Source organism: Pipistrellus kuhlii, unplaced genomic scaffold (genome assembly GCF_014108245.1).
Source record: "Pipistrellus kuhlii isolate mPipKuh1 unplaced genomic scaffold, mPipKuh1.p scaffold_m20_p_38, whole genome shotgun sequence".
In the NCBI taxonomy this organism is placed as follows: Eukaryota; Metazoa; Chordata; class Mammalia; order Chiroptera; family Vespertilionidae; genus Pipistrellus; species Pipistrellus kuhlii.
The window spans coordinates 362,911-378,684 of NW_023425538.1; the positions used below are offsets into that span (position 1 = coordinate 362,911).

The window sequence follows — 15,774 nt, forward strand, 5'->3', positions numbered from 1 at the left end:
TAGAAAGGGTGTCAGGACGGGCTGGCACAGGGGACACACAGCCACACACACACACACAGGTCACAGCACGGGGGTGGGGGCGGGCGGGGAGGCCGGGCACCGTATTGCACTTAGGGAGTGGGGCCGGGCGGGGGCCCCCTCGAACTGGAGCCTGGGAGGAGGCTGGAGGCCGTGTCCCCTCGCCCTCTGGAGGGGGAGGGGAGGCCCAGCCCGGGGCTGGGGCAGTGACGGGGCAGCCCGTGTCCTGCCCTGGAGGGGGCTGAGGGCTGTCCCTGGCCTCTGGCAGGGCATCGAGGGCGAACCGGACACAGGCTGCACGGGCAGTGGCCCCGGTCCCTGCCCCAGCAGAGCCTGTCCCCCATGCCGGCTCAGCTGCCAAGCCCCCCTTTGCCCCCCTTGGGCTTGGGGGGCACCGGGAGGCCCTCGTCACCCTCACTGTCAGAGCTGCAGCCGCTGACGTCCGTGATCTCCAACTCCGAGTCGCTGTCCTCCTTCCCTCCCAGCGTGGTCTCTGGACCCCCAGCCCCTGGCAGTGCCAGGCGGGGGGCCGCTGCCAGGCCCGAGGGGCGCTCGGGGCCCAGGCCCTCCCCTGCGGCCGCCAGGAGGGGTGCAGTCGTGGGGCCTGCCCCGGCCGAGGGCAGGTGGCCCAGGGAGCTGGCCAGAGGGTTGGGGTAGAAGTGGGGGGGGTAGAGAGAAGCGGGCAGCTTGGGGAAGGGGCCGGCGAGGTAGGGGTTAAAGTTCCAGGGGTACTCGGGGAAGGCTCGGCTGTATGGACCCAGCAGACCAGGGGGCTTGGAGTAGCCGGCAGCACCTGGGGACACAGGTGGGTTGGGCTGGGCCAGGGCTCCACAGGCAGGCTGCCCGCCCGGGCCTGAGCAAAGGGAGCCACCCACCTCCTGTGGCCCCTGCACTGTGCCCACTGTCCCTCCCACACCTGTCCCCACCCTCATGCGGCTTCCCATTCCCTCAGCACCCCTGCAAGCCCTTCTCCCTTCTCCCAGCCCATCCCCCTTCCTGTTCCCCTCCCTGCAAAGCCTCCAGCTTTCTCTCCTCTCTCTCTCTCCCCTCTCTCTCTCTCTCTCTCTCTCTCTCTCACACACACACACACACACACACACACACAGCAGCCTCGCCGCCTCCTTCCTGCATCCTGTCTCTGCCCATCCTCTTCCCCAAAACCCCCGCAGCACCCCCCCCCCACCCGGCACCCCTGGGACCCCAGGCCCTTACCAGAGCCCAGGAATGGGAAAGGGCTGTCCAGACGCAGTTTGTCAGTCTCGGGGGTGAACAGGGGTGCCCGGGCCCCCGGCTCTCCCAGGCGGGGGGCAGAGAACAGGGTCTGCAGGGTCTGGAGGGGTAGGTGAGGGAGGCGGTGCTGCTCAGACCGGCCACTCCTCCCCAGGGGCTCCATGGCCTGGGGGACACCAGATGCTCCAGTTCTGAGAGCCCCCCCCCCCATCTCAACTCACCTCAGGGGTGAGGGGAGGAGCATCTGGCCCCGGGCCCCCAGCAAAGGGACCCGGGCTCAGCAGGAGCGGGGAGCCTGTGGTGGCGGCCGCCACGTCCAGCAGAGGGTAGTTGACGAGCACAACTTTGCTGAAGTTGAACTTGTAGGTGAACCTCTTGCCTTTGGTCTTGTGGAGGATCCGCTTGTTGTAGTAATAGCTGTGGGGAGAGCGGGACGGGTGGAGGGGGGTCCCGGGCCCATGCTCTGCCAGCCACAGAGCACAGCTGGGGAAACTGAGGCTCACAGGAGCCCCCTGACCGAGGTCCCAGAGCGAGGCAGGGCAAAGCGGGGCTGTGTGTCTCCAGAGCCCGGAGTGGGGGCCCTGCCTCCTCCCCTACCCCGCATTCAGGGACGTAGGTAGACTCCCAGACCCAAGGAGAGCCCGGCCTGATCAGGAAACCAGAAGCTTCTGGCTGGGGACCAGAGGGACCAGAGGGGAGAAGGGGCGAGGCCCAGGGAGCCTCACCGCAGGGCGCGGCTCAGCTTGTCGTAGTTCATGTGGGGCTTGCACTTGCGGATGCCCCAGAGCCGGGCCACCTCGTCGGGGTCCTTGATGACGAACTCCCCGTAGTCCCCCTGCCAGGCGATGACGCCCTGGTACTCCTCCTTCTGCAGCAGCTCCAGGATGAAGTGCCACAGCTGGATCTGCCTCGAGCCGGGCGACGACTCCGGCTTGTAGGCCCAGTCCGGGAAGGCAAACCCTGGGGACAGCAGGCAGGAGTGGCCTTGCTTGGATCCCAGAGGCGCTTCGCTCCCACCCCCACCCCCCCATGAGCAGCTGCCCAGCCTCAGGCATCTTTCGGAACCGAATTCCTACTCCACACCCAAGTGGCTCTCTGGTCCCCAAATGCCCATAACAGGAGAGAGCTCAGCATCAGGTCCCTGTCTTGGCACAGCTCTCCCAGGTTCAGCGTCCTGGATGGAGGGTAGGAGGCCTAGCGTCCTGTCCCTGACTGGGGAGGAGCTGGGAGGGCCGGCCTGCAGGGAAGGCATTAGCCCTCTCCCTCCATGGCACACCACCCCCACCCTGGCCTGCGCCCACGGCCTCTGGTCTCCTGCTCTCTCTGCCTCGTTCCTGCCGGCCCCCTCCGCCCTGAGCCATCTCTCCCCAAAGCTCCCCTCATGGCCAGCCCCGCCCTGGGCCTGCACACACGTCTCAACGTGTCATGTATGTATGCCTTTCACGCCGCTGGGTTCCCTCCCTGCATCTATGCACCGGCCGGAGAGCAGTGTGTCTTCAGATCCCCACACTGTGCAACGTGTCACACACACGTCCACTCGCCCCTAGCACCTGCTACCCCAGAGACATGCCTGCTGGCCCAGCGCACCAGCACCCAACACTGCACACTCACCCCAACACAATCACACAGCTCCTCGGGCCCCTCAGAACTGCAACCAGCCACGAGGACAAGCACAGGCCCCCAAAGACCTAATGCAACAGAGGGTGGGGGAGACAGGGAGGCAGCATCAAGACAGACATGTCACCCTGACAGGCACGCACAGGGTGACACCATGACAAACTGTCCCCCCAGGCATCCCCACTCTGTAACACCCACAGCTAGCTCAGCTCCCCACACTCCCATGGCATCCTGCACCCCGAGGCCCAAATATGCCCAGGTGCTGGGGTGGCGGGGATGGAATGTGCTTGCTCACCCCTCAACCTCACCACCCGGGAAGCCCCAGACCCTATCCTCACTCCCGGGCCACATCCTCCGTCCGCTTTCCCTCCCTCAGAGACCCAGGCCCGGCATTAAAACCCACGGCAGGGAAACAAAACCAAACAAAAACCTGGAGGGAGAACTGGCCTGTAGAGCGGAGAGCCGTGTGAGGGAGGGAATGAGGTGAGCGAGGCTGAGCTGGGAGACGCCTGTGTCCACTGCTGTGTGGTCCGGCCGTTCCTTCCCCCTCTGGCTTACTAGGGCTCCAGGGGTGGGAGGCCAGGCTGCCTGGTGTCTACACCTGGGCACAAGGCCTCCTGCCTGAGCCGGGGACCGGGAAGCCAGGCAGTGTCCTCCCCAAAGGGAGCGTTTTCTCTCAACTCCATCTGGGGCTCCATCAACACGGGGTTCTGGCCCATTCCACACCCAGAACACACCCTACTGGGGATTCGACTATCACAGACACCACACACACAGCCCCAAAGATGTCACGCAACTGGCCACACAGGCAAGTACACAACCCGACCCAGACACACACCTGTCCTCAAAGGGCTCCGGCTGTTGGGCCAGGTCCTAAGCCCCCATCTGGATGGTCCTGTCTGTCCTGTCCACACCCCTGGCCTATGGCCCTCGTGTGTGGTGACTGTTCACACACACACACACACACACACACACCCCTAGGGAGAAGACCCTGCACTTCAGCACAAGGACACACACTGACAGACAGTCTGCAACACTCAGTCACACTCAGTGGCACAGATGCAAGAAACCACACACAAACATACAGCCCCAGCACTGATGTGAGGCCTGGGCCGCCCACCCTCATAGGAATGCCACAGGCTAGTAAGGACCAGGCAGAGGGTTCACCCCTTGAGGCAGGTTCACTCAGCAACTGGCAGACACACACCCTCCCCCCCAGGCCTAAATGCAGACACACTGGACGTGCCACAGAGTGCGACACGCCCAGCCCGGAGCCCCCAGGTAGCCTCAGCTGTGCAGCACAGGAGGCACACCAGCTCACACACACACACACACACACACACACACACAGCTCATCTGTGGGGTGTGTGACTTGCACTCAAATGCACACCCAAGCCGGTCTGACTATCCACGTCCCCATCCTGAGTATCCTCTGAGCAAGCCTTCTCCCAGGGCCCAGCGGCCCGAGCTCCAAGCCCCATGTGGGTGGTCCTGTCTGTCCCTATGCACAGCCCCTGGCCTATGCCCTCTGGTCTCCCCCTACCCACCCTCCATCAGCGCCTGTGCAAGAAAGGGACCCAGCGCTGAGGCCCAGGCCGCCCACCCTCAGCACCAGCACCGGGACTCCAGTAGGAATGCCTCAGGCCATGCCACAGGCCGGTAAGGGCCAGGGGAGGGGTTCACCCCTGAGGCAGTCCCCCGCTTCTCCCTGCCGGCCGGTCCCTGGTGACAGTAGGCTGAGATGTGCTCAGCAGACCGCCCCCCCCCCTCCTTGGGACCTCAGGACCCTGAACCCCTGTTCCTCTCGCTCAGACCCCCACCCCTCTCCCACCCTCCTAAAGACCCTCACGTCCCACTGGCAGGTGCAGGGACATCTGGCTGCGAAGTTTTTCGCCAAGTTTTTCATTAAGGAATTGGATGCAGGAGACTCCGACAGAGCCCAGGGTGGGAGGGGGGCAGAGGGGGAGACCAGGAGGGGCCGCTGGGGAGGCCGGAGGGCTGGGGCGGGGGAGGGGGCCGGGCCAGTTACCGGGGGTCCAGAGAGCCGGCAGGGCGGGCGGGGCGAAGAGCAGGTCGGAGACGCAGCTACAGTCCATGGTGGAGCCAGCCCTGCGGAGAGGCCGGGACAGACACGCGGGGACAGGACAGGGCGGGCGGGCGGACAGACAGGCGGTCAGCGCCCAGACCCAACCCGCCGACGCCGGCTGCCTTCCCCCCACATCCCACCCTGGCACCCTCTGCCCCGTCGGCCCCTGTCCCCGACCAGTGCTGCGATCCTGCCCCCCGGAGCCTCCCGCTCTGCCCCGGCACCGGCACTGCTGCTCCAGCCGCCGCCCGCTCCTCCCCGTTCACTTCTCTCTCGCCCGCCGCCCGCACCGTCCCCGCCGCTGCCCCTGGTCCCCGGCTCGCGCCCGACCTCTCCCTCTGTCTCTGTGCTGCCCCCCGTTTCTCTCTCCAGAACCTCGCCCTACCTGCTCCCCGCTGACCCCATCCCTCTCCTCTACCTGCCCAGAGCCCGCCAGGGCGGGTGCCCCCCTCCCCCTCCGCCTACCCAGGCAGAGCAGCCCCAGCGCCCGCCGGCGCCCCCAGACACCCTCCCGCCACCTGCGGCTCACCCCGCCGCCCGCCACCCCGACCTGCCTCCCCGCCGCCGCTTCCTCCTCAGGCACTCCTTCCCTCCGCGCTGCCTCCCCCAGACCGTCCTCCCGCCCAGACCCCTCCGCAGACAGACACCCCTCCTCGGATACCGCCTCTCCCCGAGGTGCCCCACCCCTCCTTGCCCCTCTCTCAGAGCCTTCCCCTCCTGGCAGCCCCGCCCCTCAGACACCCACCCCCCAGGCACCCACCCCCTCCCCACCCCATCCCACCCCAGCCTTAGACACTCAGCCCGCATACCCTTAAATACACAGTCCTCCTAAGACACCCCACTGCTCCCCAAAGATCTCACATATCCCTCAGAAACCACAGGCACCCTGCTCCCCCAAAGCCCACCTCCCTGTGGACACCAGGCAGGACGTGTCGGATAGCTCACTCCCCCCAGACTTGTCCAGCCACCCACACCCTCACCCTCACCCCATGGCCTGGAGTCTACCGAGGCCCCTCCCACCCCTCCCCTCCCTCCGAGCCCCTCTGGGGCCAGTCCCACCCCCACACCTCCTCTGCCCCTCGGCTCCCTCTGCCCAACTTTCTCCCTCTTTCTCTCTCTCCTCACTCGGTCTCTTTCCTTCTGTCTCCTCCCACCTTCTCTCCCATTTCTCTCTCCCTCTTCTCTCTCGTCTCCCTCCCTATCACTGTCTCTCTCCATCTCTCTGTCTCTGCCTCCACTCAATCCTTTGCCCTGTTTCTCTGTCTTCCCCGCCCGCCCCAACCCTTCCATCTCTCTCCCTATCTCCCCAGTTCTGCCATCTCCCGGCTCTCTCTCGCTCCGTCTCTCTCCACCACCTCTTTCCTCCTTCTCTCTCCTTCTAACTCTCCCATCTCTGTCTCTGCGCCCACCCCGTCCCTATCTGTCCCTGTCTGTCTCTCTCTCCATCTCCCTCCCGTTTGTCTCCCCGTCTCCCTCCATCGCCCTGACTCCGCACCTCTCCCGGTCCACCTCTCACACATCCCCAGCTTGCTCTGCCTCTCTGGGTCCCCTCCCTCCTCCTCCCGCCCTCCCCCCCCCCCCCATTGGCCCCTCTCATTTCCGTGTTGGTTTTGATTTCTCTTCCCGATGCTTTCAACTCCCCGCCGCCTCCTCCGGACACGTTATAACGAGGAGCCGTGGGATCGGCGCTCCAGGCCCTGCTCCCACGCTCCCCCCCCCCATCACGTCTCTCTCACGTCTCTGCCGTCTCGTGGTCTCTGCCTGCCACTTCCCCATCTCTGGTCTCTCCCCGCCTCTGTCCTGTCAGGCCCACCGCCGGTCCCTGCTTCCTCCCTCCTGTCCCCTTCCCTTCGTTTTGGCCGAACTGTCCAGGTTTGAGGTCCTGAGTCTCCGGATCCCCATGTCTCCATCTCTGGATCATGTCCCCCACCCCTAGCTCTGTGTCTCCACATCGCTCGGGCCCCCACGTCTCTCTGTTCCCCGTCCCGGCTCCCGGCTCTGTCTCTGTTTCCAGGGCTGTCTGTCTCTGTGTCTCTGCTTCCGTCCCAGTGTCCATCTCTTGGGGCCCCTTTGATCTCGCCCTGCCCCTGGCGCCCTCCTGGCCCCATTGATCACTGATCGACCGATGGAGAGAGTGGGGCCTTTGGGCCGGGCTGCAGGGCGGGCAGGGGTCCAGCAGGACAGCCCCACAGTCAGACAGACAGACTGACAGCCCAGCCAGGGTGGCTGTGGAGGGGGAGCTGCTCCCCCTGCGGCTCCCACGGCCGCTGTGCGGATGGGGACTCCGGGCAAGCTTTAATTTTTAATTTTATTTTGCTTCCTCCACCCCCCACCCCATCTCCACCGCCCGCAGCCACGGCACCGAATGTGTGTGCGTGTGCGTGTGCACAGCAGTCAGAGCGGGGCTGGGCAGGCCGCAGCTGCCTCCCTCCTCTCCCTGCCACGCAGATCACAGACCCACACACCAATCCAGGCACACACACCACAACCTCACACACAACACAGACCCACACACCAACCCAGGCACACACACCACAACCTCACACACAACACAGACCCACACACCAACCCAGGCACACACACCACAACCTCACACACAACACAGACCCACACACCAACCCAGGCACACGCACCACATCACACAACACAACACAGACCCAGGTCAGCAAAATAACACACACCACAACCTCACACAACACACAGACCAGGTCAGCAAAATAACACACACCACAACGTCACACAACACAACACAGACACAGGTCAGCAAATAACACACACCACAACATCACACAACACAACACAGACACAGGTCAGCAACATAACACACACCACAACCTCACACAACACAACACAGACACAGGTCAGCAACATAACACACACCACAACGTCACACAACACAACACAGACACAGGTCAGCAAATAACACACACCACAACGTCACACAACACAACACAGACACAGGTCAGCAACATAACACACACCACAACCTCACACAACACAACACAGACACAGGTCAGCAACATAACACACACCACAACGTCACACAACACAACACAGACACAGGTCAGCAACATAACACACACCACAACGTCACACAACACAACACAGACCCAGGTCAGCAAAATAATACACACCACAACATCACACAACACAACACAGACACAGGTCAGCAACATAACACACACCACAACGTCACACAACACAACACAGACACAGGTCAGCAAATAACACACACCACAACGTCACACAATACAACACAACACAGACACAGGTCAGCAAAATAACACACACCACAACATCACACAACACAACACAGACACAGGTCAGCAACATAACACACCACAACGTCACACAACACAACACAGACACAGGTCAGCAACATAACACACACCACAACGTCACACAACACAACACAGACACAGGTCAGCAAATAACACACACCACAACGTCACACAATACAACACAGACCCAGGTCAGCAAAATAACACACACCACAATGTCACGCAACACAACACAGACACAGGTCAGCAACATAACACACACCACAATGTCACACAACACAACACAGACACAGGTCAGCAACATAACACACACCACAACCTCACACAACACACAGACCCAGGTCAGCAAATAACACACACCACACCGTCACACAACACATCACAGACACAGGTCAGCAAAGCAGCACACACCACAATACAACACACAGATCCAGGTCAGCAAAATAACACACACCACAATCTTACACACAACACAACACAACACAGACTCAGGTCAGCAAAGCAGCACACACCACAACATCACACAACACACAGATCCAGGTCAGCAAAATAACACACACCACAACCTTACACACAACACAACACAACACAGACTCAGGTCAGCAAAGCAGCACACACCTCAACATCACACAACACACAGATCCAGGTCAGCAAAATAACACACACCACAAGGTCATAAAACACACAGACCCAGGTCAGCAAAGTGACACACACCAGAACGTCACACAACACACCATGCAGATGTGTATCATGAGTCAACAAAATCACTTGCACAAAGACTGTTACAACCAACACACATCACACAGACCCACACAGCCACTCAGGCACACATGCCTTATGTGAAACAAAACTCAGACATGATTGTCAAAATAGTCACACTTCATGATCACAGACATTCCCACCGAAACAAAGACCCCCAGTCCCAAATCACAGACACACACACACACACACACACACACACACACACACAGGCAGACACAACTGCTCACTAAGGTCCACCATCAACGCAGACACACAGACCTGAGTGACACCACGCCACACGGAAGCAGACACACCGGGCCCAGGCACGCACCAGCCCAGCCAGTCACACAAGTACATGCAAGCTCACAGAGTCACACAGGCATGTGCTGGAGACCCTGCGTGCACATGTGCCGCACCGCATGAAGATGGGGGCACATGTACAACACGCAGGGACCTGTCTGCACGGGGCACTCACCTGGGCTGTCTGGGTGGGGGGCTGCGTGGGGATGGGGCGGGCACTCAGAGGGAACCCCACCTGGGACCCCGCTGCTCCTGCTGCCATTTGCCCAGTTGCCTGCCTGTCCACCCATCCACTCCACCCTTCTCCAGCATGTCTCTCTGTGCGCATAGGCGTGCAGTCTCTGCATGCACATATGTATGTAAGATGTGCAGTCTCTCCATGCACACACCTGTATGTAAGTTGTATAGTCTCTGTGCGTGCACACACATGCATGTAAGCTGTATAGTCTGTAGGCATACATATGCATGTAAATGTGCGGTCTCTGTGTGTGCACATGCATGTAATGTGTGCAAGTCTAAGTGCATGCACATATGTGTATGGTGTGCCAACTCTGCGTATGTACACATGCTTGTTATGTGTGTGGTCTTATGTATACATGCACATGCATGTAAGATGTGTGGTCCCTGTGTCCGTGCACCTACATGTAAGGTGTGTGGTCTCTGTGTACACACTAATATGTGTAAGATGCACAGTCTCCACATGCAAGCACATGCATGCAAGGTGCACACTGTCTCTGTGTGTGCCTGTGTGTGTGAGATTTGCATGTCTCTGCGTGAGCACATGAGTATAAGCTGTGCATGTGTGCCCATGCATGTGAGCATGTGAGCTGTGCTGTAGAGACAGTACCAGAACAGGCCTGCTTCTGGTGCTGTCTCTCCAGAGACAGGTCTCTGGGCCCCTCAGACCCCACGAGGTATCAGCGTCTCTCTCACCGATGGTCTTGCGGCTCCATCTCTCTGGCCCCTTCTTCTCCCGATGGACACCTGCTTCCCAGTGTCTCTGTTCCTTGTCTCTGTCTCTGGGCATCTCTGTCTCTCTCTGTCCTCTCTGTCTCTCCAAGTCTCTCTCCGCCTGCCATCACTGGGGCCCCGGGCTGGGGTTTAACCAGTTGTTTTGATTTCTCTAAGCTGCTCCGGCCGCCTCGGGAGCCGCCTCGGGCCTCACCCCCTCCCCAGCCCCTTCTTCCCTCACCCAGCCCCCAGCTCCCCTTAACACAATCTGCACAAGTGGAATGAAAATTGATTTTTTTTTTAAATTTCATATCTTCTCCAGGGCTCTGTCTAAAGAGGAGAGAGATGCGGCCCAAGACCCTTCTCCCTCCGCCGCCGCCCCCACACGCACACACATACCAACAGGCACACACATTCCGCCTGGAGACACACACACACACCCTGACACGCTGCCTGTGCCCAGCCGGGGGGCACAACCCTGCCTACAACAGACACTGTGAGGACACAACCGTGCACACGGAGACACACACCGTGAGTCCCCGCACACGCTCTCTCCGGACACGCACCGTGGGCACACTCCCCACACCACACGCAGCCTGGCTGCCCGCTGTCACACTCCCCACGTGTGCACGCTCACACACGCACACCAGTCCATACAGATCACGGCCATGTCCGTGAGTAACAAACCCAGTCCCATCGCGGGGAGGACAGGGCCAGGAAGGTGACGGGGACTTTCCTGCCAGGACTTACACAGCCACACACCCCTGAAGGCAGCCCCACTCCTACCCCTGCTCACATCAACCAAGTGCTCTGGCCCGGCCCTGAGTGAGGGTGCCCGGGATAGGTGTGGACACACACACACACCCCTCACTACTCCTCTCCAGGCCACACACTGTCCCCCCACCCCCCACAACAGGCTGGCTCATCCCCACCCAGGCACCCAGAGCACACGCAGAGGCACCACACTCATGCTGTGCTCCCATGTCAGCACAGAGACACAGCCCCACACACCACAGGCACCAGCTCACACAAGGAGCACACACTGTACCAGCCGACAGCCACACACACACACACAACCACACACCAGCCTCCAGTCTTTGGCTGGTCACACGGCATCTGTCACTCGGTTCTCAGGAGGAGCGGGCCGCCTTCCCCAGCCCGACATTCCACTCCCCAAAATGACTGCACACGCGCACACGCACACACAAACGTGCACATCTGACGTGAGACTCAGACACACGCCCGCAGGCTCAGAGACACACAGCAACGCCTTGTCACAAACACGCCGCCACAGGCGCTCACAGCGGGCGTGGTCTCGGGTCACAGGCTTGGGGGTGTCTGTGGCCTTTCCCAGGCCCTTCTTCACTGAGTTCCTCACCCGCCCAGCCCGCTCCTGGGTCCTGTTGGGGCGGCGTCGCCCAGGCCTTCCTCGGCTCCCTGGGACAAAGCCCCTGACCCCTGGCCCGCAGCCCCGGGCTGCCGGCCTGGCCACCGGCCGGGAACGCCAGACACTCACACTGCCACACACTCGCTCACAAACACGACGCGCATGGCTTTGCTAGGCACACAGGCCAGTCACCTAAGGCACCCAGGAACACACACAGCTCCACGGGTCACAGTCACACACAGAGACGGCTGAGACCTACACACACACACACACACACACACGTAGTGTCACACATCACGGACACACACATAGACAGTCACCATAGCTTACACACACATGCACAAGGCTGCATTGTGCCAGACAGACAGACAGACGGAGGGACAGAGTGCAGACAGATGGTGGCCGGAGGAGGTGTGTGACACTGGCTTAGGGTGAGTCGGAGGCACCAAACCAGGGCAGGATGGAGACCTCACGCCCACTCCACCCTGCTTCCAGCCTCTCTCGCCAGCAGGCATCTGTCTGGGGCGGTGGGTCTGTCTCTCTCCCTGAGTCCCAGGCTCTGCACGGATGTCCCCGGGGCTGTGGCTGCACAAGAATGGTGTCAGTGGGGGTGGTGAGAGAGCGTCCCCAGGGAGGTGGGAGCCGCAGTGCCACGCACCCCGCCTACCAAACAGGCTGGAGAGGGGAGAGGGAGGCAGGCGAGGAGGCCGCTATGCGGACCAGGCTGCTCCTCCAACCTCTGAAGGGAGCCCTGCCCCTCCCTCCAGAGGTCCAGAGACGGAGGAAGTGCCAGGGAGCCAGGGAGCGAGGGGAAGACAGAGGAGAGACACCCAGAGGGGCAGAGACACAGAGAGGGAGAGAGGTGGAGGGAGAGGGGCAGAGAGAGGGGCAGAGGCAGAGACAGAGGCGGGAGACCCGGGTCAGGGGCCCCTGGAAGAGGCGTTGAGTCAGAGAGGCTTGACAAAATGAATTAAAGCGCTGGAGGTTAAGGGGAGAGAGCTGCTGGAGAGACCCGGGGTCAGGGGGGAGGAAGAGGAGGGGCAGAGATGCGGAAAATTGAGGGATTAGGGCCCAGGCAGAGCTGCAGCTGCAGGGGGCAGGCAGGAGGGTGGGAAAGGCCTGAGAGGGGCAGGCGGGCTGATCTCAGGGTGGGTTCAGGGCCTTCAGCAGTCCTGGGGGGGGGGGTCCGCTCAGGGCTGTCACCCCAACTCCAAACCCTCCCCCTCCTCCTCCCTCCTCATGGTCCCATTCCCACACCTAAACCTGCCTCATCCTGAACCTTCACCTCTTCCCACAAGTTCTCCCTCAATCCCAGCTCTCTGCCCTCCTCATCCCAACCCAAGGCCCAAAGGCTGCCCCCCAACTGGACCTGCTGAGCCCACACCCACCAGAGCCACGCTGAGCACTGGCTGGGATGCCCAAGGGGCTGCGCTGTGTGTCCTGTCCACGGGGCCTGGTGCCAAGTAAGTGCCCAGGAAAAACAGTTTAAACGGAATTCAGATGAAATGGGAGGTGGCAGGGAAACAGGAAAAGAGGGATGGTGAGTTCAAGGGACCAGAAAGCCAGAGACTCTGGGACAGAAATGGAGGTGGGGCAGCAAGACATGGGACAAGAGGGCAGAGAGACAGGGACGGGCAAACGGGAATGGAGCAGAGAGCCAGCAGGACAGGCAGATGGGAGACAGACATAGAAGCAGAGAGGAACGGAGAATTAAATGGATGAAGACATGGGCTTGAACATGGGGGAGAAGTGGGTGACTGAGAGAAAATGAGGAACAGATGCATGGGGTCAAGGGCCCAGGAAGGCAAGCATGAGGGGCAAAATGGGGCAGTGAGAAGGGGAAGAGACAGCGGGACGAGGAGGCAGGAGACAGAGGGCAGGGCCTGGCACCCACCAGGCCCTGGTGTGGGGTCGGACAGCTGGAACTGGGCGCCTTGGCTGAGGGGATCCCACGGGGCCGGAGGAGGGCCGGGTCCAGGGGGCTTGGGGAGGCTTGGGGCTCCAGGGGCATCGCACGGTGCTAATTCAGCGCCATCGATCAGACGGGATGAGAGCAATAAATTATTGTGACAAGATGCAATCCTGGTCCGCGCACTGCCGCCGAGTGGATCGATCCCTGTCCCCAGCCCCACACTGGTCCCATGCCCAGGCCTTGGCGGGGATGCCTCTGCCCACCTTTCTCTCCCCCCACTCCCCAACCACACACTCCCACTGACAGCCAGCGGGGGCTACAGCCCTTGGAAAGAGACAGGAACAGAGAGGGACCCAAAGATGGGAGAGCAAGCCCTAGCTAGCCTGGGTCCTCTCACTGCCCTCAGCACCTCGTCCTCACCACGACCTGGGAGGTAGCAACTGTCATGATGCCCATTTCACAGATGTGGAAACTGAGGCTCAGACAGGTTTCACAAGGGCGAATGTTGATGCCTGGACTCAAATAGGGCTCAGTATAGCTTCAAGTCCCCCGCTATGTGCAATGTCAGAGAAGACAGCAAGGGACAGAGAAGAGAAGGGAGGAGACAGAGTGCAGGACACAGAAAGAGGGTTGGAGAGCTATAAAGAGATAGGAAGAGATACAGAGACACTTAAAAAGAGACAGACAACAAACAGAGAGAGACTGGGAGGGAGTAAAGAAGCCAGAGGAAGAGAGAGACAGAAAAAGAGACTCAGACTCAGAGATGAGCAGGGGATAAAGGCTGATTGGGCACAGGAAACACGAGTGGGTGAAGAGGCGGGTGGTTCCGGGGACCAAGGTGTATGTGGGAGACGGTGGCAGGGGGCTGTGTTGGCTCCATGTGGCTGGGGGCGGGGAGCAGGCAGGAGTGAAAATTCGGCTGACAAGCTGGGCTGGGAGTCTGTGTGGGACAGTGACAGGTGTGACAGCAGGGAGGCAAGGCGTGTCCAGGGCAGGAGGGGAGGGAGCACATAGGCTGAGCTGGCAGGTGATGGAGAAGCACCTGTGGCCCCAGTGACTGGGCAGACAGAGTCTTGGGCGGAAGGAGGTCACCAGCTGGGCAGGTGAGGGAGGCAAGAACACCTGGGTGACCGAAGTCCGATGGCCTCAGTTTGACTCAAATCCCCAACATCCACCAGTTTCTGAGACCGCAAAGAAGTGGCTCCATTTCTCTGGGCTCAGTTTGCTTCTCTGTAAAATGGGGGTAAGAGTAAGCACCGGCTCATAAGGGTCTTGTGAGGAGGAAATGAGACAGTGGATGTGGAGAGCTGAGAGCGGTCCCTGGGGCAGGGACAAGGGTGACAGGGCAGCTGCCGCAGGTGCCAGGGGTAGATCTCCTCAGGGATGGTCCCTGCGGGCAGCAGCAGGGAGTGTTGGAATGCAGGGTCTCGGGCTCCCCCAGACCAGCTGTGCCAGAACCTCTGGGGAGGCCCAGCCTCTGGGTCCCAGCAAGCCCTCCACGTGTTTCTGACACGCTGAGGTCTGAGACCCTCGGGTGCAAGGGGTTCCGTGTGATGCAGCAGGCAGGTGTGTGGACGGCCGGGCACAGGTGCAGCATGTGTAACCTGGGCTCCAGGTGTCACTGATGCTCACCAAAAAGGTGTTCCTTGAGGAGCAGGTGGCTGGGGACAGGATCTGTGAAAAGAGACATGGTTTGCAGAGGGAAGCAGGCGGGAGGCAGGTGTGGAGATCTGCAGGTTTGTCTCCTACGGAGTGGGAGTGACGGGTTGCATGAGCAGGTGGTGAAGCTAAGCATCGCGGAGACCAGGTGCTTATGGGTGCACAAGGTTTGAAAAGCTATGAAGGGACAAGCGTTCCACGGATGTGGGGGAAGGGGAGGACAGAGGGGGACCCGGGTCAGGAGTTAGGTGCCTGTCTGTAAGGCAGAAGTGTGACCAGGAGTAGCTATGCCCTGTGGGGACAGGACAGGGGGGTCAGGGCAGAGGCCAGGCCAGACACGGGGAGCAGAGAGGTTGAGGAGGGCAGTGTGGAGTGCTCAGTCCCCATCTCCTGCAGAAGCCAGTGACCATGGCATCAGAGCAGGTGGCGGTCCTGAGGGAGACAGGAGAGGAACAGGCAGGTGTGGAGATACTGATGTGACCTCGTGCAGCAAGAGGGAGGAAGCGAGAAACATGAGATAGAAGGTAGGCGGGAAAAGAAGCAGACAGATAGCACCTGAGGGGCAGGTATGGGGACACAGGTACCCAGCTGA

At 60.9% G+C, this 15,774-nt stretch overlaps 2 protein-coding genes across 17 annotated transcripts in view; one reads left to right on the forward strand and one right to left on the reverse strand.

Annotated features, from left to right (window-relative positions):
* LOC118702294 (carcinoembryonic antigen-related cell adhesion molecule 1) overlaps positions 1-15,774 on the forward strand; it is an 813,263-nt gene that overhangs the window by 222,623 nt on the left and 574,866 nt on the right. The window lies entirely within an intron of this gene.
* Positions 341-4,976, reverse strand: ERFL (ETS repressor factor like). Its single transcript, XM_036408170.2, has 5 exons — positions 4,895-4,976; positions 1,974-2,208; positions 1,470-1,665; positions 1,231-1,348; positions 341-811 (listed from the first exon to the last, which is right to left on the reverse strand). The coding sequence occupies exons 1-5, from the start codon at positions 4,959-4,961 to the stop codon at positions 369-371; spliced, it is 1,059 nt and encodes a 352-aa protein (XP_036264063.1). The 5' UTR covers positions 4,962-4,976; the 3' UTR covers positions 341-368.